This window comes from Muntiacus reevesi, chromosome 8 (assembly GCF_963930625.1).
Source record: "Muntiacus reevesi chromosome 8, mMunRee1.1, whole genome shotgun sequence".
Classification (NCBI taxonomy): Eukaryota; Metazoa; Chordata; class Mammalia; order Artiodactyla; family Cervidae; genus Muntiacus; species Muntiacus reevesi.
In genome coordinates, this window is record NC_089256.1 from 48,739,593 (window position 1) to 48,764,793 (window position 25,201).

At 35.2% G+C, this 25,201-nt stretch overlaps 1 protein-coding gene across 2 annotated transcripts in view; it reads right to left on the reverse strand.

Moving 5' to 3' along the window:
* Window positions 1-212: 212 nt before the first annotated feature.
* LMLN (leishmanolysin like peptidase) overlaps window positions 213-25,201 on the reverse strand; it is a 49,043-nt gene continuing 24,054 nt past the window's right edge. Inside the window, exons 10-18 of one of the 2 annotated variants that reach the window (XR_010664233.1) lie at window positions 24,814-24,921; window positions 21,485-21,561; window positions 20,041-20,151; window positions 18,276-18,408; window positions 16,375-16,534; window positions 13,909-14,039; window positions 9,568-9,778; window positions 3,384-3,774; window positions 213-2,868 (exon numbers count right to left, since the gene is read on the reverse strand). Coding sequence is in view for 1 of the 2 variants with exons in the window: in XM_065943133.1 (XP_065799205.1) it covers window positions 3,674-3,774; window positions 9,568-9,778; window positions 13,909-14,039; window positions 16,375-16,534; window positions 18,276-18,408; window positions 20,041-20,151; window positions 21,485-21,561; window positions 24,814-24,921 (1,032 nt within the window). In the remaining variant the exon portion in view is untranslated. Of the gene's footprint in view, window positions 3,775-9,567; window positions 9,779-13,908; window positions 14,040-16,374; window positions 16,535-18,275; window positions 18,409-20,040; window positions 20,152-21,484; window positions 21,562-24,813; window positions 24,922-25,201 lie in introns of both variants that reach the window. The other variant, XM_065943133.1, reaches the window with a different exon arrangement.

Consider the following 25,201-nt stretch of genomic DNA (forward strand, 5'->3'; position numbering starts at 1 on the left):
GGAGTCTCTAGGCAAGAATACTGGAGTGAGTAGCCATTCCCTTCTCCAGGGGATCTTCCTGACCCACGGATTGAACCCAGGTCTCTGATATTGCCTGCAGATTCTTTCACCATCTGAGGTTTGTACTCCTAACCTGGTTTAAAAAACTTGACGGTGTTAAGTAAAGACAAGATGCAGATTAGTTTCCATTTTTATTAAAGCTTTGTTTTTTCTAGGTAATATATTACACTTAAAGTTAAATACCATAAATAAAGATTAGTTCTTAAATCTACTTTATTAAAAATGTAAACAAAAAGAAAATAATTCACCACTCCCTCCCCAACCCTGACTAAATGTATCAAAAAAAGGTCATCCTTTCAGGTAAGTTCCTTCTTCAGAACAAGTAACACAGACTTTATTAAAATATATTAGTCCTCTTGGGCTGCAAGGACATGGCACGGATGACAGGTGCCAACTATGAAACAGGTCTGTGGGGCTGTGACTGAAGTCCGCCTCATCCTGCCGAGACTACTCAAATGCCTTCTTCTCTCTCCATTCAGCGTCCAAGGACAAGGACAGTGCTAAGGCACTGAGCCAGGCCCCTGCGATGAACGTGACGGGTGTGTGAGCTGGCATGCTCCAGGAAGGAGGTCAGACCCAGCGGTGACTGAGAGAGTCTGCTCGGTATCAGTCACAGAATATTACAGCTGGAAAGACTCTGAGAAAGCACACGGCCATTTTACAGCTGGCCTCAATCAGTGAGTCTTCTAATACTGAGGAAAATATTGATAAAATTTTATGGAATACTTATTTATGTATCTTCCTAAAACTATTTAAACTTCATTAATTTATGTTTCACTTTCAAATACTGATAAATTCTTAGCCAACATATTAGGCTGACACTAACTTTAAGCATAATTTATAACATTTTTAGAAAAAGATGTTTTTCAGGAGAATACAGAGAGATCTATATTAAGACTACCTAACTGCTTGCCAGTTTCTTTAAAGCTGTCAGCTCAAGTCTAACGACATGGCTTTTGCTTCCTTCCTGTAAATTCTGTTCTTGAAAACCTGAGCTGAATTCACTTGTTAATTTTGACATTGGGACCTTAATACTATCAAAATGAACTTAAGTCTGAAATGAAAACTGAGGTAGTCAGTTTTTATAAGCACTTGGCCCCTTCTAAATCAGAAAGGGACTTCAGTCTGCTATCCTCAAATTAGCTACTGCCATTCCCCTTCCCTGCCCCACCTCCCTCCCACCATGGTTGCAGTCTCTCTGTGAACTGGTTTTGCGAACACAAAGGGAATCACCTGTCACAGGATACTGACATTTGGGTCATTTCAAGTTCTTCAGTTCAAAGCTGAATTACAGTCCAATAATTCTGCATTAAAATTTCAGACTTAAAAAATTTTTGTTTTTAGAATATTGTTTTAGAATTTTATCATCTACTAAGTGACTAAACTATGCATCTTAAAATTTCTTACAGGTTCAGTGGCCTTCTAAATCTTCACTGAGTATACTATGCAGAATCAGTGACAAGCAACCATTTTCAAAACTTGCTGAGGAGGAAGGAAGACACCAGCACAGTTAGTTACCCTCAAAAATTCAAGATTTTTTAACATTATACTTTATCAGGTTCTACATTTGTGCAGAGGAAACACTGGGCTACCAGATACCAAGCTTAACAAATATAGATAGAAAAAATGTCATCTATAATATTTTCTTCAGAAATTCATTAGTGCAAATATAATTATATCAATAAAAAATAAAGCAAAAATATATTTCAAGTATAAAAAGCACCATGCTCAGAAACAATACTACCTAAATGGGATTACTGCACAATAGTCAAAATATAATTGAACCTATCACTGTGAGTCTCAAATATATTATTAATCCATATTATTTTTGGTAAAATTCTTTATATAACTTTGCAATGATTCATAATCACATTAGGTATATATGCTTAGATTTATAACCTTCTTTAAAAATATACTCTACATTTTTCTGATCTGCATGATTTAAAGTATGCAGGACAAAGGCAGAAACACCGTCATTATTAGCTTTTCTTCAGCTGAGGTTGGCTATGCTAGAGACTCCCAGCATTTCACAATGACAAAAACCTCCAATTTAAAATTGTAGGCAGATAATTATTTTAAATGTATGCACTTAAAAAAAAAAAGAGGTGACTTTCCTTTATGTTGGAGTTGCTGTTTGACTCCAGTGCCAAATAGTAGGTTGGAATTATTTCTTAGTAATTATGCTGTTTATTCACTTAGCACAATTTCTTAAACTGAATGCTCAATAACTGTATGCTGAATTAAAGGGCCAACCAGTTAATGAATTAATGTCTGTTCAAGGACTACGTTTATAACGCCACAGGACTTCATAGTTTTAGAGCTCATGAAGTTTTTTTTTTTTTTTTTTTTTAGAAAAACTGGACATCATTCATTATTAAAGAATTTCACATTGGGATTACTAAGTAGGGCTGGGCAGCTCTGGTATCACAGCAGAATTGCTTCTGGGAACCAGAATCAATGGGTGACATAAAGAGTGTCAAATACAAGAGGGAAAAGATATAACAAAGGCAATCTTCTGATTTCTATGGACTAAGTCATTCGCTGTGTGATAAAGTGGACCCTATTGGATAGGCTCTACACCAAACCTACACTTTACTGTTAGTAAGCAATTCAGACCATCTTGTTTTGACTTATATCTTTTCTTCTTATACATAAAATAATTTTCAAATAGTAGAAATTCTTCTGTAACAGTTTCTAAGCCAACCTGAAAATAACTGCATACCTGTCTATACCAGAATTTCTTTTTATCTTCATTTCTCACAAAGGAAAGTTCTATTCTTGTTGGATAGCAGTTGTCATAACTATTATCTGAAAAACATACAATTAGGTTTTCTTCAATTTGCATGTCTTCAATGATTCACAGGGCAGAATATTCTTCTCCCTCTGCTTCCCAGTTTTTCAAGTCAATATTAAACGAATGGAGAATAAAACTGGAAGCTACTCTCTGAAGATCAGTGAGTATGGATACAGCTAGAAGAGGGCGACCAACACATAATGGTTCAGCAGAAAACTGCCACACAGCTGGTTTGAAAAAGGTTAAATCATAAGATTTAGCAAAACAAAAATTTAAAGACAAAACCCATTAGAACAATGATTTAGGTATACAATGTACAATCATTAAATTTAAAATAGGTATAATATTTGATGTAGAAATCAAATTATTTTCTGTAAGTCAAAGGACAATTTATACTTTTGAGGACAGGGTCCACAACTTATAATCTTGCAACGATTAGCTGTTCTTTAAATTATTGCAGCAGAGATGAACTTTCCGACTGTTTTAGGTTAACGGAAATGCTGAGGTATGTAATCACTGAAATCTTCACCTTTTATCCCACTTTCAAATGAAAATTTCAAGAAGGTTATGTATCCTGAAATGTAAAGAGGCTTGGAGACTTGGAAATCCTTCTCCTCCAAACTTTGAGGCTGCTGGGTTGCTGATGAGGAGTGACTGCTGTGAAGCTCTGCTTTAGGATCTGATTGTGGTCAACACTTCCAAGCCAAAGTCAGGAATGCCACTTCCACCATCCACATAGGCTGGCACTCGCCCAGATTTTGTGCTTTGTTCAGAGGAACATGACACAAAGGAATGTCTGTAGAATTCACTTTTCCATTCCTAATGCCATACGCACAGAAGAAATCCAGCCAGCAGAGGAAATAGATTGCCTAGCAGAAGCCAGAGGGTGACCACCAGGCTAGAGGAACGGGAACAGAGATCTAGGGTTGAAAACAAAAAGTTGATTTTCCATAGACATTTTTGGAAAAAACTATTGACAAATAGTTTTTTGTCAATATTGACAAAATATTGACAAATGAGTAGAGTTAATTATTAAAAGGTGAAGAAGGACCACCTCTGAGAGCAGAATCAAGAGTGACTTCCTGAAACAGGGATATGCAGTCTTTTATGTTTATAGAAAAAGAAGAAAATATTTATGCAGGAGAAAAGATATGCCTACCCCATCAAGGTTCAAAAACAGCACCCAAGAAACAATAAAGGTGTCTCAGGGTAGTAGTATCCTGGTAAAGCTAAAGATGCTACACAGGAAAGTAAATTAAATTATTGGCTATTCTAACATGGGATGCAGACTCTCTTCTAGTCTCCCTTGTCCCTTCTAAGTAGGGTGACCACAAAATTTATCATTCCATATCAGGGCATTTTGAAATAAGTGTTGAAATAAATTTCTAGTCTCAAGATGGAAACTAAACTTAGATAACTCATCAAACTAAAACTTAGATAACTTTCATGTTTGTGTAAATGCTCCACTTGACCAGAACCACAGCATATCCAGTCAGCCAATCTGCAACCACCAAGTCAACTCTGGGCTCTATACTTGTTTCCTTGATCTTTCTAAATAAGGTTAGATACTAACGTCAGCCCATCAACCTAAGCTGAGTATTTCTTCCTTATTTCCTGCTTATAGACCTTTTCCTTTATTTTACAGTTCTCTGGATTCCTTAGAGACTACCTATGTGAAATAGAATTTGCTTTGATCAACTAAATTGTTCTCTTTGATTATTTTAATACAATCATAAATAATCATACCTGGACCATCCCAGGCAAAACAGGACATATGTTTCCCAATCTCTAAATATCTACTCATCTATCCATATCACCCCAGGCTTAATGTGGAAACAGTAGAAGATTCTATAGTTTTTTGGCAGTAGGAGTATGTTTTAATTTATATAAGTTGTTCTAATAAGTAAAACTATTTTTCCCTAACAATTCTCAGAATGGAGAACAATTTTGAGCAGTCAAGAGACCAGGCCAATCTGACTTTATTTTAGGATGAGTTATCATTTCTACCATTTTGACCAATAAATAACCAACCAAGCTTCTAGTCCGACGTTCTTAAAAAGAGAAAAAAGGACTGGTTATACAACGAATAAAATGATAATGTTAAGGTACTACAGCTGTTTTTTTAAGAACTATACAGTGTGAAGTAAGCATTTTAAAAAATTATTTCATTGTGTATAATTCAGGTAAACCATGGGGAATTTATATTCTTTCCCAATGGAGCGAGCTGACAATTGTTAAATCTTAGAAAAATCAATCCTTCTCTAAGTGCGGCATTTGGATCAACAACATCAGTCTCACATGGGAACTTGTTAAAAATGCAAATTCTCAGACTCCAACCCAAATCTTCTGCATCAGAAACTCAGGGGTAAATCCTAGCAATCTGTGTTTTAATATGATTTTGATGCATGCTAAAGTTTGCATCTTATGCAAGTCTGAACTTCTGACCTAGAGCTACACTGCCCAATATGTCCGATAGCTATATGTGCTATTTAAATTTAAAGAAACTTTTACTGTTCTTTTTTCTTTCTGCAATAAACAAGCTTTTTTGGGGGGGGTGCCCATGGACTATCATTTGCTGATTTTTTAATATATATATGTAATTTTATTTATTTATATATTGTGCTGAGTCTTTGTTGCTGCATGAGCTTTTCTCTAGTTGCGGTGAGTAGAGGCTACTCTCTATTACAGTTGTGATGCATGGGCTTCTCATTGCAGTGGTTTCTCTTGTGGTGATGCACAGGCTCTAGGGTGCAGGCTCAGGAGTTGCAGGACGTGGGCTTAGTTGCTCTGCGGCATGTGGCATCTTCCTGGACCTGTGTCCCCTGCACTTGCAGGCAGATTATTTACCAAAGAGCCACCAAGGAAGCCAGCTGATTTTTTTTTAATTGGCATATAATTGCTTTACAACATTGTCTTAGTCTCTGCTATACAACAATGTGAATCGGCTATATGTATACATGCATTGCCTCCCTCTCAAGTCTCCTTCCCCCCCATCCCACCCTTGTAGGTCATCACTGAGCACCAAGCTGAGCTCCCTGTGCTATCCAGCAGCTTCCAAGTAGTATATACGGAAGTATATCTATTTTATACACGGTACCGTATATATGTCAATGTTACTCTCTCAACTTGTCCCACCCTCTCTTTCCCCTCCATGTGCACAAGTCCATTCTCTATATTAGCATCTCTATTCCTGCCCTGCAAATAGGCATTTCTTTTTCAAAGACATATTTTAGGTGAAATGCAATAAAAAGTAGCCTCTAAATACTAGCAAATATTCATTAGGCTACACAATATGCAATAAAGACATAACTTTGAGGTATGGCTACACAGTCTACGAATGTGATTATTTTGCCTCTTTGATGGCAAAATCAGTCAGATAAAGTCAGATTAGAAGGCACTTTGTCAACCCATGTTAAATGTAACCAGCTTGACTTTATTGTTTTAAATCCTACTGATTAAATAGCATTTTTTAGTTTTTAAAATATTCAAATGTCAGGGTGAAAAAAACAGTATAAGAGGAAATATAATTAAAACTTGCTCTTACATCATATTCTTCCCATCAACCCCAACCCTGTTTTAATCTTTGATGGTTACTGCAGATGGGATGGGGAGGGAGGTGGAAGGAGGGTTCAGGATGTGGAACACATGTACACCCGTGGCTGATTCATGTCAATGTATGGTAAAAACCACTACAATACTGTAAAGTAATTAGCCTCCAATTAAATAAATAAGTTAATTTTTTTAAAGTGTAAGTTTAAACTACTATTTCCTAATTTAGATAAAATGCTCCTGCTATTCAAGGTGATAATTTAACCTGTATTATGTTTCACCTTCTTTTCTTCCCATAGTCTGTCTGAGGCCCTGTATAAGCAAACCTCTAGTCATGTTCCATTTACTTTCCACATTATCACTTGGCTTCCTATTAAGATGGAAATATTAGCACCCTTATGCTTTTTTATTCATTTTCTAGCTTTCATGAGATGGACTACTCTTTTTCATTTCCAAAGCATGTGTATATTTATGTGTATGTGTTTATTTAAAATTTTTACCATGCCTATGTTTCTCTTGATCAGATTTTTAGAATTTTTACTATATTACTGGTGCTTTAAAAAACTTGGTTTTGGATTTGTTGATCATCTCATTGTGTCTTTGTTGGTTTTCACAGCATTCTTCACTTTGATGGTAGCAATTAGGATTTTTTTTTTTCTTCTATTTACTATAAAACCTCTCCTTCCTTCCTGATCAATTGTCTTTCTTTGGTTGGTTTACACAGGTGTTTCTCATTCTGCTGGTGACTTTAAAAAAAATTTTTTTAACTACTTTTTATTGGAGTATAGTTGCTTTACAATAATGTTGTGTCACTTTCCACTGTACAGCAAAGTGAATAAGTTAGATGTGTATATACACATAGCCATCAGCTATACGTGCTATCTAAATTAACCAAAATCAAACAAAATATTTAGTTCCTCAGTCACACTAGCCACATTTCACATGTTTAATAGTCACATGTGACTAGTGACTGTTGTATGGGGCAGTACAGATTATAGAACAACTCCATCACCCCAGAAAGATGTAGTGGATTAGTTCTGGCCTAGAGCATTAGATACAGTGGTCTTGGTTGGAATAAGGATTAGACCCTGGAGTTTCTAATAACACAGACATATCCTTTTACTTCCTCATTCTCAATTTGATCCAAAGGAAATAGGAGGAGAAATGAACTAGCTATTGTTTATCTGCTGTTGGTACTAAAATTTAACAAGCTAAAACATTAAAACCATTAAAACATTAATGGTGGCTCTGGAACATTTGTTGTCCTTCAAAAACACTGCACTTTCTGTGACAGTACTTTTTTTTTTTTTTTTTTTTTTTAGCTGCACGGTGCAGTACATGGGGTCATAGTTTCCTGACCAGGGATCGAACTCAGGCCCGTTGCACTGGAAGCTTGAAGTCTTAACCACTGGACCACCAAGGAACTCCCTGTGACAGTACTTTTTACAAAGAAAAGATACAAAGAGGGTGTTTCAAAATGAATGAGATGATCTGATCTGGGTTTTGATCTGCACCTTATTAGTTGTAACAGTGAATGGATCACTTAATCTCTTTATACCTTAGTTTTCTCACCTGTAAAATGATAATTCCTACCTCATTAGGTTTTGTGATGATTAGATACATGGATATAGACATAGAGCACTCAGCAAAGGGTCCAGCATTTAATAAATGGAAACAAAACAACCTATACAATCTGAAGAGATCAGGAAGAGTTTAGAACTAAATTGAGGTTTGACAGAAAACAACAAAATTCTGTAAAGCAACTATCCTTCAATTAAAAAAAAAAAAAGAATTTAGAACTAAATCTTTCATATTCACTAATGCAAACTACACCTAAAAGGCATCTATTCTTATAATATTTTATACATTTTTCAAAATTGTGGTATTGATTTAGAGGTAACAATCCTTTTCTGAGCATGCTTCCTTATAGAACTGGTTAACGGGAAGAAATCACAACATAGTACCACAGAAAATACAACATAGCACCATAAGTATAACTAGAGTCTTAGAGAATCATGAAATCTAGGGGTGGTCTTGGGCACCCCTAACACAAGTATTCATACCCCCAAACTCACCCTCCACTAGCAGCCCATGTCTTGATAAAGCTCTCAGAATGTGGGAAAGAAAAAAGATTAAATTTTAGAGATAAAGAAACTTTGAGCTGTAAAGTGAATGTAGCCCTCTGTTTAAAACCAAACTACAGGGGTTTCTGCCCCCTTCTGATGTCTAATGTCAGAAGCTTTCTCTATCCCTTTTATACTTTAATAAACTCTATTGCACACACACACACAAAAAAACAAACTACAAAACAAATAAAGGACTATATAATTCCATTTAAAAAATACCTCCAGCTGAGAAAATGAAACATGGCCTATTTCAAAATGTTAAACTGTCATAAAATCTCATAAATCATTTAATAAAACATGATAGACCATAAGTCAAAGCTTTCATTGAGAGTTCACGAATTCTGCTTCTATAACTCTTAGAAACAGGTCATCAGCCTCAGTTTGCACATCTTCATTAATAGGGAAGGCACTCTTCTCAAGACAGTTCCTTCTATTCCTCTCCTGGTTCTAAACGATTTTACTGAATCTGTCTCCCTACAACTTCGTTTTATTGGTCTCAATTCTACTCTCTGGAGTCTCACAGAATGTGTAAAATATCCTTCAGTGAAAACCACTGTCTTGGCCAACTTGTCTTTCTATCTCACTGTGTATATTTGCATCTTCTTGCACCTATCTCTTCTTTGTGGACATGTCAATCCCTTCTTAGAACATTTTCCAGTGTCTTTCCCATTCTTTCATCTCACCTAGTTATAATACAACTAAAACATATTTAACTGCTTTTTTGTATTCAATGAACAGAATTTTTACTCTTAATTTCAAAATGAATGGCTGAAACGTTAACTTTTTATAACTGTCAGGGAATTTTTTGTGCCAGTCAGAGGTTCTCTGCATACAAAGTTTCCTCACTCTCGCTGTTACTGAAGTAAGGTGTCAAGTCTACCTACCTTCGATTTCTAACAATGAAGGGAAGGAGATCTTCCCATAAAACTGCAATTAGAAGAGAAGATGCACAACCTGTTTTAGAGCTTCCTTCTGGGGAATTTTCAACATCTTCCAAGAAAAGTCCCTCTCTTTACTCCAACCACAGAGACTACTCACCCAGGGGTAGTGCTCGAGTCAGGTTAACAGCTGGAGGATCTGTTTCTGGAGGACAGAGCTCACAGAAGTCCCAACATGATGGGCAGAGCAGGTTTCCATCGTGAATCCACCCATTCATCTGAATACTCACGGGGAGGACCTGCCCGGCCCGACTACACAAATATGAAGTATCCTGAACCCAAACCTTCAGACCTTCTGGAGAACAAGTAACCTTCAAAAGGTTGGAAAAAAAAAATCAGATCAACAAGATTCTAGTATGTGAACCTTCTTTAACTACAGGAAAATACAGTAGAATTTACTGAAAATGTTGGCTATAAAAGACAGTTTGGGATGTGGGCATATTTTAATCTCATATAAAGAGGGTTAAGTTATTCATGTTCTAAAAGGATTTCACTCTGTGGTAGCAGTTCTTCAACTTTGAGTCCAGTACCTTTTAAAATATCTAATGAAAGCTATGGATACTTTTCCTGAAAAACACAAGGTAATATACAGCTTTACATACAATGCAGATTCACAGACCCTGGAAGCCAAGTCATCAATAGTAACATTTCTGTAGATTCTAGTATCCTCCTATAATTCAGTTTAAATCTCTATCAAAGAGCCAAGAATCACGCTACTCTTTCTATGAGTTACTAAATTTTGTATATCAAATTATTAGTTTTTATAATAATATATGCTCACTGTTAAAAAAAAAAGTGTACAGTATAGAAATAGCAGAGTAAAAGTTTGTTATTTTTATCCCTACCCCAGATCCTCTGCTCAAAGATGAAAATGGTCACAGTTATTTAATACAACTGGTAACATCTTCAAAGGCAGGATTCATATCTCAAATACAAGGGGTAACTAATGAAATTAATTTTAAAATGCAAACATATTAAAACTAACCTTAAAAAAATTTTAAATGACCATTTTCTTCAAAGTTGTTTTCTAAAAAGACTTCACACAAAAAAAATAAATAAAAAATAAAAAGACTTCACATTATGCTACTTCATCTTAAATATTTCTGAAATTTTTCTCCCAGAACTATCTTCAAGGCAAGTGCATATTCTGAATATGTTTGATGGTGGCAAATTTTTACTTTGTAAGTATATATAACTTCTGCAAATATCCAAAACTTGCCCAGTCCAAGTCTGGTAAATTGGTAAACAGTTTACTAAACTGTTTGTAAACAGTTGGTAAACAACTGACTAAACTGATTAAGACTAGGACAACATAGGTATGATGCAAAATACAGAAACTGACTTCTTAGATGGTTATTAAATTTCTAAAAGAAATTTTAAAAGGAGCTCCAAAGGTATATTTCAGTGATGGAGTCATTTTAAAATAACTCTGTCATCAATTAAATTTAAATATAATATTCATTTGGAAATTAAGTTATAATAAGCTATCAAGAAAATAAACAATAAAGTGTAAACTCTTATAAGTCTGTCATTCAATGACCCACACCTAGAAAGCATCACCACAGCTACAATGCAATGTAACCATTCTTTTAAGTGAGAACTTATTAGGCATTAAGCTTGCTACTGAAAAGGACACCGCAGAAGGCCATGACACAGTGCCTGATCTCAAGCAGCTTTACCTGAGGAAAGAAGGGTATAAATATAACCCCCAAAATTAGTGTCAGACTCTTATTATTAAGAGTCAATAAACGATATAAAAAAAAAAGAACAACAAAGATTGTAAAGTTTCACAGAAGAAAGAGCATTTATATATTAAAGATGTGCATGGGGTTTGGCTCACAGTGAGGGAGAGATGCTGTGACCTGATAGGCTGTGGCAGAGTTCAAGTGGGTGAGGAGGGTGACTGAATACAAGTGGAAGAAGATGGCAAGAATGTGGACAGATCAAATAACAAGCATATTAAGGACAATGAGAAACCAGATTCCTCACTGTTGGAAAGAAGAGTTAGAAATATGAGAAGGGAAAAAACGAAAATGATTATTTGGTATTAAACTGGAATCAAAAATACTGGTGCAAACTCATGGTTATATGCACACATATGAGTATATATAAAATTACATATACATATATATTTCCTAGCTCTGTTCACCGAGAAGGCTTGAGGAGCAGCTCTATCCCAATAGCAACAAACAATATAGCTAGCACCCAGACTTTAGTTTCTAAATACCTCACTCTACTAAAAGAAATGAGAGTTCCTTGGAGAAATGACTGATTCCAGAGCTGGGGCAAAGAATGTGAAGACGAACCTAAAATATCTTATGCTAGAAAGCAAGAAAATATTTTTAAAAGATAGGACAAGCCAAAAGGACACAGGAACCAATCCAAAGGGCTTCACTTGGCTAAATCTGGGGCAACCTGAATATCCAAACAATGATACTAATGGTAAAAGATGTTGAATAAAATGCAATCCATGAGTCAATACAGACTTAAATGTATAAATTAATAAAATGAAAGTATAAGAAATATGTTACTGATAGAGTACTTTCCCCTCAACCCAAACACTTACTAATTAAAAAGGGAATTAACTAAAAGAGAAAAACAGTTAACTTGACAGTGGAGATGCCTGGCAGATAGCAGCAAGTTAACATGGCCAGAAAAGAGACAAATCAAGGGTGCACCACCAAAAGCACACAGCCATCACTTCTGTAATACCACTGCTCAAAACATATTACGTGAATTTAAACATGAGGAGACATCGGAGCAACCCAAATTGAGACATACCCTAGATAAGAATTGGTTTGTAATCTTTAAAAGTGTCAAGGTTATGAAAGTCAAGAAGACTGAGGAACTGTTCCAGATTGAAGGGAACCAGAGATGTGACAACTACTCAACAGTAGTTAAATTAGTCCAGATCCTATTACTAAAAGGACATTACTTGGACAACAGGCAAAACCTGAATGGGATCCAAGAATTAGATGTATCAATGATAATTTCCTGATTTTTTTTTATAGTACTGTAGTCACATAGGAGGATGGAATACATTTTAAAGTATTTGGAATGAAGGGGCAGGCATCAGCAATTTGCATTTAAATGACTCATATTTTTGTACCATTCTTGCAACTTCTCTGTCAAAGTCAAAAAAAAGAACAAAAAACAAAACAGCAATCCCTTTGTGGTGGTGGTGGTGTAGAGAGTACATTAAAATAGCCTGAAAAGGCCATCCTCCTCTTATAGTTCACACTGTTCCAGCTTTAATCCCCTTTAACCTAATATTCTCACTTATGTGAATTTATTTCAAAAAATTGATTTTAATAAGGCAAAGCATGTAAATATACTTATAAAAGCATTTTTACATAGTGAAAAGTGAAAATTAACTCAATATCTAAAAGGAAAATGACTTCCCTAAATACTTTAAAATGATATAATCTTCTGTAGCTATGAATAGTTAAGTATTATTATGGGAAAAACTAGGCAAAGGTATTTTGGACTATATAAAAAGCTCTAAGTAAAAACACTAAAACAAAACTATATATTATGATTACAACTAGATCAAAATTATGTATTTAAGTAATACATAAATCTTTAATAGAATGAATTTATGGCTGCTGGATTATAGTTGTCAGATTGTAACTACAATGTGTTTATTTTAAATTATTTTTTGTAAGGTTTCAAAGATTATTTTATATGAATTGTATGTGGTGTGTGAATTATACCTCAATAAAGCAGTTAACAAAAAAGTTAATTTTAAAGAAACTTTAAAAATAATAAGTTAAATTGCCAGATACATTAGTCCACTTAGCTCTTGTAGGTGAAATGGCACAATGATTTCTTATTTTTCAGTTTTCAGGATCACACTCTGTTCCCTGACATCTATTAGTAAGGTATAGAATATTCATAGGTTGGATGCTCCTAAATTACAGAATGCCTGCATCTTAGTAAGTTCTATGATGGTATAGTCATTTAATATTAGACATGCAAATAATAAATCAAGAAAATAGTAGTTTGCCCTCTTTGGATTTCTAATTTCAAAGAAAAAAATCTACTGAAAACCAGTAGTTGATTTATTAATTCCTAAACACATGCCTTCTTCAGATTTTATAAGATTATAGTCTTTTTCCACTACAAAGTAGTTTTTTAAGAGCAAAATTACATATTCCCTAATATTTCCTTAGGATATATGCCCAGAAGCAAAATTATTATAAAACATGTTGATATACAGTAACTGTGTAACTTTTAAACAAACAGAAAAAGACAAATTCTCTCAAAGAAATGACAATATTTTGACAAAACAAAAACATCCAAACTAATAGTTACAATAAATAAGCTAAAGTAGTAAACAGAAGAAATAAAAGATATAAAATATATTTGAAAATATAAAAGCCATATAATGAGATACAACTATATAATATTTGGTATCATTATTAACAATCATATAGTTTACCTGATAGCATCCACTCCCCCAGTCCGGATAACTCAGCTTCCTTTCACACTTTTCCATGACAAATGCTGACTTCTGAATTAGACAAACTGAATGAGGCCCATACTTTTCAGCACCATAGTTTTTAAAAAGGTCTGAAGCAAACCAGAGAAGTTTTCTTTATTAAAAATTGACTTTGGACTCAAAGAATAAGAAACTGAAGCATTCTACTCTAATGATTAAAAGTTCCTTTTAAAAATCAAACATGTTTTGTTAATGTTGGGGTTCCCTGGTAGCTCAATTGGTAAAGAACCCGCCTGCCAATGCAGAAGACTTGGGTTCAATCCGTGGGTTGGGAAGACTCCCGTGGAGAAGGAAATGGCAACCTACTCCAGCATTCTTGCATGAAAAATCCCACGGACAGAAGCCTGATGGGGTACACTCTTATGACTAAAAGTTGCTTTAAAAATCAAACATGTTTCATGGAAATTGTCAATTAAAAAAAAATTAAAAGAAAGAGGAAATTCCAAACTCAAACTGTATTCTCAATAAAAGAATTAGTAGGAGAAAACTATTCTATCAGAAACAACAGATAAAAGTGGGACTAGGGCATTGAAGTTAAATATACAGAAGAAATGGCACTAAGAATCACCTTCAGTGGTGGTCTAAATAGGAGTCACTTCCCAAGTGACCCATGATAAAATAAGGCCAATGATTTAAATAATGAAGAATTTTTTGGGAGTGCTGTTACCTTTGCAACATGTTCCTGTATTTTCAACTTATACCATCTCCTGCAAGTCAATAAATGATAGGCTGATCTGGTCTTAGACTAGGCACAAACCCACAGAGTTATGGGGTAGACTAAATGACCTCTAAATGGCTAATGGAGAAAGGGGTGAAGTCCTTAAAGCCTAGGAATTTTCTTAAAAAGAGAAAAAAAGCCTAGGAATAATTTTCTCTCTCTACACTTAAAATAAGTTTCATCTTTTGAAAACTGATGATTCAATTAGTTCATTTTGAAATATTATAGAGATAAAACTTTATTTTATATCAGTTTTTAAAAATATTAATTGTATAAGCTAAGAAAGAAAATATAAAACAATAAAACAAAATTTTATATTTCTTTTATTTATGAGTATTTCAAAGTCTTCAAAGCACACAGTGACCACTTTCAAAAAAAAAATAGGAGATGTCAGGCCAACCCTCAGGTCAAATCCTGAGAGCTACCTGTTTTCATAAAGAAATTTTACTGGCACACAGCTATACTTACTCACTTACATATTATCCGTAACTGCTTTCACACTTAGCAGCAGAGCTGAAAAGTTGTAAAAGATCCAGAGTCTAAAATATCTACTATCTTGCTCTTTATAATAAATATTTGCCAACTCCAGCTCTAAAAACATAAAATACGATACTATATCTTTGTCATAAGTACAAATATGTGCATTGCTTTTGTTGTAACATGCAACTGTTGAGTAGCTATATCATAAGTCTTTAGGAATTATTAAGTAGGTAAGTGGTGGAAAAAAAATGACTATACAAATCTAGTTAAAGCTACCAGGTTTAAGAATAAAAGGAAAAAATATTATGAAAATTTTAATTTTAAATAATTTAATCTGTAATGAAGTATGGAATGAGGGGTAGGGGGAGGAAAAGGACCAGGTAATTTTTGACGACCATACAGAGGAAAACTATTAATTGCTCTTGATTAACAAATCAGACATGAGAACATTTTGTTTACAAAGGTGGTTAGTATGAGCTACAACTATTATTGCTGACTAACCAAATGCCATATGGTTTACTTCCTTGATGACCTGTTCATTTATTTATACTAATAGGGAATAAATAAGATGGCAACACACCTTACTAGTTATGGGACAACAGTATTATTCTGATATCTGCAGAATGACACATTATGTTTAAGTAACATAAAATGCACACTCCTCAGGAGAGGAAAAAATAGGATACCTAATATGATATCATAAAAAGAGTTCTGCATTGGAAGATCTCGCACTGACATCAGTTAGCGATATTACTTAGTATATCTCTTCCCTCATCTGTGACATTCAATCATAGTATCTTCTCTTCGTCGCTTATCAGGTTTTTAGAAGAATAAAATGAAATGATTAAAATCAAAGTGCTTTGCAAATGAAAAATGTCATGCAAATATAAGGTATCACTAAATAGTAGCATACACACAAATGTGCAAGTGTATCTAATAGCTAACAATCCTTTCTATGTATCATAATTCTAAGCACTTAACTATATTAACTCATTTAATTCTCACAACTCTATGAGATAAGTATTATCTCCTTTGCATATAGGAGAAAACTAAGATGCAGAGAAGTTACTTCGAACAGGTGGAATCACAAAATAAACTCAGACAATCTGGCTCCAGGGTCTATTTTATATTGTTGATATACACTATTTTATATTGCTTATATATACTTTCAATATGTATATAACATTTAACTTCACTAAACTACTGACCTGGTTGATTTTCCAGTACTCTACAATCTGAGCTGCGCTGATATTCACCACTTAAATGCCAACTGAATTCCTGACTGAAAGGGCAGTAGTCAGCAATTTCTACTGAACCACCATAATAAGGCAGATCTTCTGCAGGTACTCCAGTGAGTTCATCAAAGTACTACAAAGAAAAATATATTAGGAAGGTAGGAGAGTAAGAAACATTCTATATAATCAACATGAAGCCCACAGGCAATTTATAGCAACCCTCTAATGCTGTATAATACAAAGGAGATATTAATCTATTTTTTTCATACAGAGTAAACACAAAAAGAGTAATATACTACTGGAGGCATATTTCAAGGTTGTAGTAGTTTTAGAAAAAAGCAAGGTAAGTAAATTAGTCTAAGTTAAGTTTTTATTAGATGACAAATTTGATTGTTTTAAAAGGATAAATAGAGTTTTAAGAGCTGACAAAACATAAAACTAATTCATAAAATAAAGATGTTTTAAATATAGTGTACTTCAAATGTTTTTAGGAGAATTAATTTACATGTTGTTTTGACAAATTTGAAAAACCCATGAGAAAATGAATGAGATAATATATACAATTGGAAACACCAAAGGAACAAGATACCAGAAAAATTTTAAAGATTTCACACTTACACCAACTCACTGAATTAAAGTACTAAGTGCAGAAATATATAGTCACTACCTCACAGTGTCTAAAGCACTCAGTGGCGTTATAAACATATGTAGGAAGCTCAAGATTTAAAAGTAATCACTTTAAACTCACTTCTGAGATAATTTCTGACTTATGGCTCCTTTGTCAATGGCAGGCAGTGTTAAAGCTTTTTTAGAAATAGCCACTTCAACAAAAAGCTTAAAACCTATATCAGAGATTCAGACTGAACACGTGGGACCATTGTCTTCACCTTTTAGATACCATTAGGCAAACGTGTCTAGAGCAGAAATTCCAAGCCTTTTAATTAACTGGATTAGAGTTACTTTATTTACTTTAGTAAATAACTTTAGTAAAGTAACTTTAGTTACTTTATTTTTTTTAATTTTTATTTTATATTGGAGTGTAGTTGATCAACAATGTTGTGTTAGTTTCAGGTGTGCAGCAAAGTGATTCAGTTATACATATAAAGTATCTATTCTTTTTCAAATTCTTTTCCCATTTAGGTTATTACAGAGTACTGAGCAGAGCTCCCTGTACTATACAGTAGGTCCTTATTGGTTGCTGCTGTTCAGTCGCTAAGATGGGTCTGACTCTTTGTGACCCCATGGACTGCAGCATGCCAGGCTCCTCTGTTCTCCGCTATCTCCCGGAGTTTGCTCAATTCATGTCCACTGCGTCAGTGATGCTATCTAACCTTATTGGCTAGCTACTTTAAATATATCAGTGTGTATATGTCAGTTCCAAACTCCTAATCTATCCCTCCTCTCACCCTTCCTCTCTGGTAATCATAAGTTCATTCTCTAAGTCTGTTTCTGTTTAAAATAAAGTTTAGTCATAAACTTTAAAATAAGTTTAACTGTATCTTTTTTTTTAAAGATCCTGCATATGAGCTATATATTTGTCTTCCCAGTCAGTTCCTTTCTTTAAAGAACCTTGTTTTTTAAATATAAATTAAAGATGAAGACTTTTGAAAGAAAAAGAAATAGTTTAAAAAATACATAAATATTCTAAATATCTCTTACCACTACTACAAGGCATTACTAGATAACAGTTAATTGCTATCAATTAACATACTGTTTATAAAGAAATGAAAAACTTCAGTTTTTTCTACCTTACAGAAAACAAACGGAGCCTGACAAATTGAAAAACTTAAGAGCGTAATTCACTCTTCCAATTCAAAATGGAGACTTCTTTTTAAAAGGCTGATTCCTGAAACTGTGCCCCAAACAAGTGTTACCTGGTATTCCTGAGGTAACGGTTTGGGAAACTTCTGCAAATTGCACACTGCAACTGCTCTCTGGTCCTGTCTGCAAGTTAATTGCAATGGATTACTTCTGAGTGTGTTACAGTAAGGGTTCAGCATCTGTCTCCTGCAGACAAAGATAAAAATACCATGGTATCAAACTCTAAAGAAGATATTAGAAGTCTATTCTAGAGTTTGTCTTCTCTGTTACAACTTCAATGCTTTAACCATTCTTTTTTTTTTTAATCATTCTTTTTTAATTAATTTGATTTTTAAAAATTTTTGGTTGCACTGGATCTTCATTATTGCATGCAGACTTTCTCTAATTGCTGTGAACAAGGGCTACCACAGAAGTCCAGCATTTTATGATTAATAGAACTTTCAAACAGTATCAGTTCAGTTCAGTTCAGTCACTCAGTTGCGTCCGACTCTTTGCAACCCCATGAACCGCAGCACGCCAGGCCTCCCTGTCCAACACCAACTCCCGGAGCCTACCCAAACTCATGTCCATGGAGTCAGTGATGCCACCCAACCATCTCATGCACCATCCCTTCATTCTTTCTGAAGTTATTTCTCCACTGATCTCCCGTAGCATATTGGGCACCTACCGACCTGGGGAGTTCATCTTTCAGTGTCCTATCTTTTTGCCTTTTCATACTGTTCATGGGGTTCTCAAGGCAAGAATACTGAGGTGGTTTGCCATTCCCTTCTCCAGTGGACTGCATTCTAGTATACAATATCATATTCCTAGAGGAACCCTCCAAAGTAGAACTAGTATCTTCATTTCACTGATAAATAAATAGTTTGAGACATTTAGCTTGTCCAGGATCATATAGCTGACGAGGGATGGAGATGGGACTTAAACTTCTCTCTCCAAGGTCAGTGCCCTGTCCATTACAGAAGTACCTGGTAATAAGCACTTCTTCCGTTGAAGATGTTAGTCTTACTCTTCTCATCTGGGCTAGGTCTCAAAGAGTTCTAATCACTCAGAGTCTCTACTAAGGAGTTTCAGGTCTGAGTTAAAAGCCTGCTATGAGGAAAGGTGCTCATAAGCAGTAGCAGGAAACACTGCGGCTATTTGTGGGACAGTTAACTCCAGTACAACAACCTGATTTGCTAGTGTTGTTGTTCCCAAATTTTGCTGCACATTAGAATCATCTAGAGAAACTTTTAAAACCTCCATGCCCACCTTGAAACTCATACCAACTGAATCAGAATGTCTAAAGTCAGGAATCAGGCATTGGTATGACTTATAAAAGGACAAACTGATAATTTGAAATTAATCAAAATTTTAAAATTTTGCTTCACAAAAGCCCTATTAGGGCTTCCCTGGTGGCTCAGTAGTAAAGAATCCACTGGTCAATGCAGGAGACATGGGTTCAATCCCTGTTCCAGGAAGATCCCACATGCTGCAGAGCAACTAAGCCCATGCGCCACACCTACTGAAGCCCACGCACTAGAGCCATGCTCCACAATGAGAGAAGCCATCACAATGAGAAGTCCATGCGCTGGAACCGAAGAGTAGCCCCTGCTCGCCGTAACTAGAGAGTAGCCCCTGCTTGCTGCAACTAGAGAAAGCCCTAGTGCAGCAACAAAGCACCAACATAGAAAAAATTTTTTTAAAAAAGGAACTGTGGATGGCTTCTACACAGTTTGAAATTGAATGGTTCAGACCACATTTTGAAAATAGGGACACTGGATAGAGAACAAAATCAGAAGTAAACTGTTAGCAAAGACAATAGGAGGAAATGCATCTTACTTTTGTCTCTGCTGATCAATCCAGAATTTACAGCTCCTCCTGACAAAGTCACAGCCCATTCCTCGGCCCCAGTCTAATTTCTCAGCCATGCTGTAATTAGCTTTATACCAGCTGTGGAAATAACCCAAACGAAGTACTTTATATTAGTGTCACTTAAAAAACAAGCATATCAATTACAAATCTTAACAGTGAGCAAACTAGGACCTCAAAAACGACTTTGGTGACCATCCCCACAGATAAGCATTTACAACCAAAGTCCCAGCTACACAGGATCGCTGCAGCAGGGACTAGGAACCTATAATCTTGAGGCAAACATGAGTACTTGAGGGTGCTTTTATATTTGAAAAACACCAAACCACATCATGTTTCCATTGTAACTTTCAAAGATGATATGTCACAGAGGAGAAAATGTTTAAGGTGTGAGACAAGGAGTATAAAAGGCAAAGAAACAAAGAGAATGAGAGAAAAAAAGAGAAGGGAGTAAACTGGAATTCTGTTGCATCAGAAAAAGGGAGAAACGTTTTAAAATTAACCAGTGCCGTGATTTCCCTAGTGATTCATACACTCTAAGATGCTTCTGCATCCTACCTGTATCTTAAAGAAACTAGCATTATTTACAGAAGGGCTAGAAAAATAGAGCAGCAGGAGCACTGCTATTGGTTATTGCTTATTAAGTGATAAATGGGAAAGAGTGATAATAGCGCTAAAAGGAATCCAGCATTTTCTTTTTTTCAAAAGTATGAATTTCCCTACTTGGACCACTGAAAACAGTAAGAAACAAGGACAACCCATTAGAAACTAACATAGTCCCTAGACTGTGATTTCTCAAACAAAAGGAGCATTCGTGTGCTCCTTGGAAGACTGGCTGATGCCAGATCTAGAATACAGAGCGTGGGCAGATCAGCCTGGTACATCTTGCCATACCAAAAAGCAAGGAAGCTATCAAAAACTGAGACTCATCAAAATAAACCCAAGAGCCCACAAAGAAAAAGACTCCCATTGGAGTCATTTTAAAACAGTATTCTGTTGCTTTATAAGAAAGTTCTACTGCCTTAAAAACCAGGAATCTCTACATAAATCAATTTCACTTGTAATTAAAAATACTGTCTATATAAGCTTTTCCTTCATATAATCATGCCCTCTATTTATTAAAAAATAAATCTCATTTATTTATTTATGAGGGATTTAGTTTTATTCTATTCTACATACCTCAGGGTATTTTATTCTAAATACCTCAGGGTCTCAAACATTTATTGAATGAATGAATGGTCATGGATAGCTAACTGAAAAAAATTTTAAAAACAGGTATATTTATTTAAAAAAAAGATATATTTATCTTCAGTGTAAAATATATTTGCTTAATATTCATTTCATCTTAATAGTAATCTTAATATTCATTTCATTTTAATAAACAATTCATGTAAAATTCTCACAGCTATCTTACCCAGTGTCCTCCATTAACGCCAGAGTGATTCGAGAGAGGACTCGGTTCTGGGTATGAGAACCAGTCATTGCTTCATTCTGAAAATCACCAACAGATTTTAATTAGAAGACTGGATTCCTTGCAATTCCCAATAATTTCCGTGATTGCTTTAGTGTATAGGCAAAATACTGAAGGTGTGAGAGGCTGACAAAATGTTGACTTAAAATAGTAAAATATATAAGCTTTCTTTAAGATGACAGACTGAAGCTTAAAGCAAAATCTACTCTCTCCTTCAAATATCTATATTGTGTACAATTTCCCTGTAATAACAGATAACTAGCATTTAGAACTGTGATGAAAATGAAGATAAATATATGGAAACAGAAATATTGTAAAAACATTACACTATTAAAGCAAAGTAATGTTGGTGGTTGAGACAGATACCCAGATAATGGAGTGGAGAATGGAATACTTGCTTGAATTACAAAGAAAATGCTTTTATAACCAACTTTTTATACTCTGTGATCACAAAAATATATACTAATATGAAAAACAAGTATCACAAAATCATAGGGTCAAAGGAGTTGCCTGAGGGATACAAAATATCATCAAGGTCTACTATCTACCCAATGTCTTAATTAATATATAATAAAATTCCTACCAGGAGGTCACCTAATGGTAAGGACTTTCCTGTCTCTTAAGAAAGTACATTGTATCTTTGGGATGCTCAGATTCTTCTTTTTTGGGTAGGGGGTGTGCTGCATGGCTTGAGGTATCTTAGTTCTCAGATCAGGAACTGAACCCACGTTGTTGGCAGCAAAAGCATGGAGTCCTAACTACTGGATTTCCAGGGAATTCCCAAATTTTGTTAACCTTTATGTTGAACATTGGATTGCCATCTCAAGTACTTTAATTTCATCTTTTTAAAACACAGCTCAAGAACACAATGTTGATTTTAGAGGAAAGGCAGCAGTTAAAAAAATTAGTAAAGTTACTACTTTCAAGTCTTCTATTGAAATGTAAGTAAATTTTCATTTCTGACCCATCTGTAGCTTTCAAAAGAGAATCACTTGAGAAAAACTGCTTAAGGAAAATAAAGAAACTGAAATTCCCATGTGAGATAAAAGTGTACATGTCTTCTGTAAGTTTCTATCACTGTTATTTCATGGTCACCCAGGTAAGGTCAGTAAAGCACTAATCTCATTCTTTTCATAATTTTGCTAACTTGGATCATGATGTACGTAAACTGCAACCGTTTACTTATTTAAACAGACCTCTAAAAAAATATACTATTGTCGTTCAGTCCCTAAGTTGTGTCTGACTCTTTGCGACTCCATGGACTGCAGCATGTCAAGCTGCCCTGTCCTTCACTATCTCCTGGAGTTTGCTCAAACTTCCTTTGACCCAGAAATTCCATTCTTCTTTTACATAAACAGATCTGATCTTGCATTAACTTTCTAGTTCTGCTCCCCTGGAAACCTAATAAGGGTGGAATGTCAACTGTGTTACTAGGCAATAGGATTTAAGGAACAAAGATCACCTGACATCCTTCTAGACTTGGGATTCTTGTAGATGAACATGAATACCTGTTGGTTAGCCACAGTTTGGAACTTCTTGGAGAAGGCAATGGCAACCCACTCCAGTACTCTTGCCTGGAAAATCCCATGGATGGAGGAGCCTGGTAGGCTGCAGTCCATGGGGTCGCTAAGGGTAGGACACGACTGAGCGACTTCAATTTCATTTTTCACTTTCCTGCATTGGAGAAGGAAATGGCAACCCACTCCAGTGTTCTTGCCTGGAGAATACCAGGGACGGGGGAGCCTGGTTGGCTGACGTCTATGGGGTCGCACAGAGTCGGACACGACTGACGTGACTTAGCAGCAGCAGCAGGGACTTCTCTGTGTGCAGTGAGTGTTATGGGTATGTCCCTTACAGGCATCTGGAAGTTAAGTCTATGAAACTGTTAAAAATAAACCATGCTGGTCCTTATTTGGGACATGGTACTTCTAAACCAGGCTGGTTCTTGTACATCTGTTATGGTCTTGTGCTTATCGTGTTTGAGCCAGAGAGAGAGGGGAAGAGGCATGCATGGTAGCCCTAGATTACTGTGCAGAGCACAAGAGAAATGCCTGACTGCCATGCTGACATGCTGTACTTTCTCTCTTGTATCCTTCTAATATGTTTTGAATGTGACCTGTTTAGGGTTCACAGGTTTGACTGACTGTTTTTTGAACCTAAGAACACACTGGAATGCCACTCCTGTACGGCACTGAAGATATAAATAAATCATTCATTATAACATTTTTAAGAGAAAACATTTAAAACATAATTATTCATTGACATAGGATTACTGTCCCATTCATATAACACTATGGTGGTTTAGTCACTAAATCGTGTCTGACTCTTGTGACCCCAAGGACTGTAGCCCTCCAGGCTCCTCTGTCCATGAGATTCTTCAGGCAAGAATACTGGAGTGGGTTGCCATTTCCTTCTCCACATATAACGCTATGTAGCTATTTAAAAATAAACAGATCCAAGTACAAAGTATATTCTACTAATGGATGTACTTCTGTAATGTGAATGAGCTCATATGAGACTAGCAAAGAAGGGAATCACATTAGTATAAGATGGAATCATGTTGGTTCATAACGATTTCTCCTGGATTTTAATGTTTTATGCAGTGGAGGAACAGAAGCTAAACGAATCACTTTGCTGTATATCTGAAACTAACACAACGTTGTGAGTCAACTCTGTTCCAATATAAGATAAAAATTAAAAAACAAACAAAAACCCAAAATACACTAAGACACCTGAACACGGCAAGAGAGGACAGCTGTGCTGTGCATGAAGCTCCATGCTCTTCCAGTTGGCTCAGCAGGGCCAGACGCTCTGTCTTAGAAGGACTTGCTGCACTGTTTTTGCACACTTCACTCTTTTTACATTTTACTCTTGTCCCCATTATTTAGATTTATAGTCTCCCATCGATCTCCCTTTGCTTTTTGTTGTTGTTTAAGGTAAAAGAAATACTAAAGTAAATAAATATAGGAGCTTATTTATTGGAAATACAATGTGTTTTTAGACTGAGCTAGTACTTTTATCATGACTTATTGCTTTTGTTAAGACTTGGTATTTGTGTTTCCCACAAATTGCTATTTTTTATGTTGAAGAAAGAGATTGCTTAGGAAAGCATACACTGTATTACAGCAGAAGCATCTGTAATTCCTTGGAAAGTATATTATTAAATGAAAAAAGCTGCATAAATGCATGAACCTATTTAAAAAAAAACTACATTAGTGTATCTATTTTCTTAAAGAAAAAATATGTCCAGTAGCATCTTCAAATAAACTGACCTCTAACAACCGCTTTTCCCAATGGTTGAGCTCGGTGCCCATACCACCTTGATTTTCAAGTTCCATGCCCTCAAGAATTGGACAGTTAAAGTGTTTTCGTGCTTCATCCTAAGAATCAGAAAATAAATAAATAAATAAACCCACAAAAGTACAACATAATGGCAAACTCGTTATCACACTGGATAAAATAAAGTAGCCACTAAGGAATTATTTTGATGAGAAGACAGAATGTCTTTTAAAAATATAGCTTTTAATATAATTAAATATTTTGACACCGTTCACACTTTTCTTTGCTATTGAACTACTATTCTCTTATTATTTTTTCCTCTATTTGAAGATTATGGCTTTAAGTCATATATTTTAAAAAGTCATAGACTGGTATGATTGC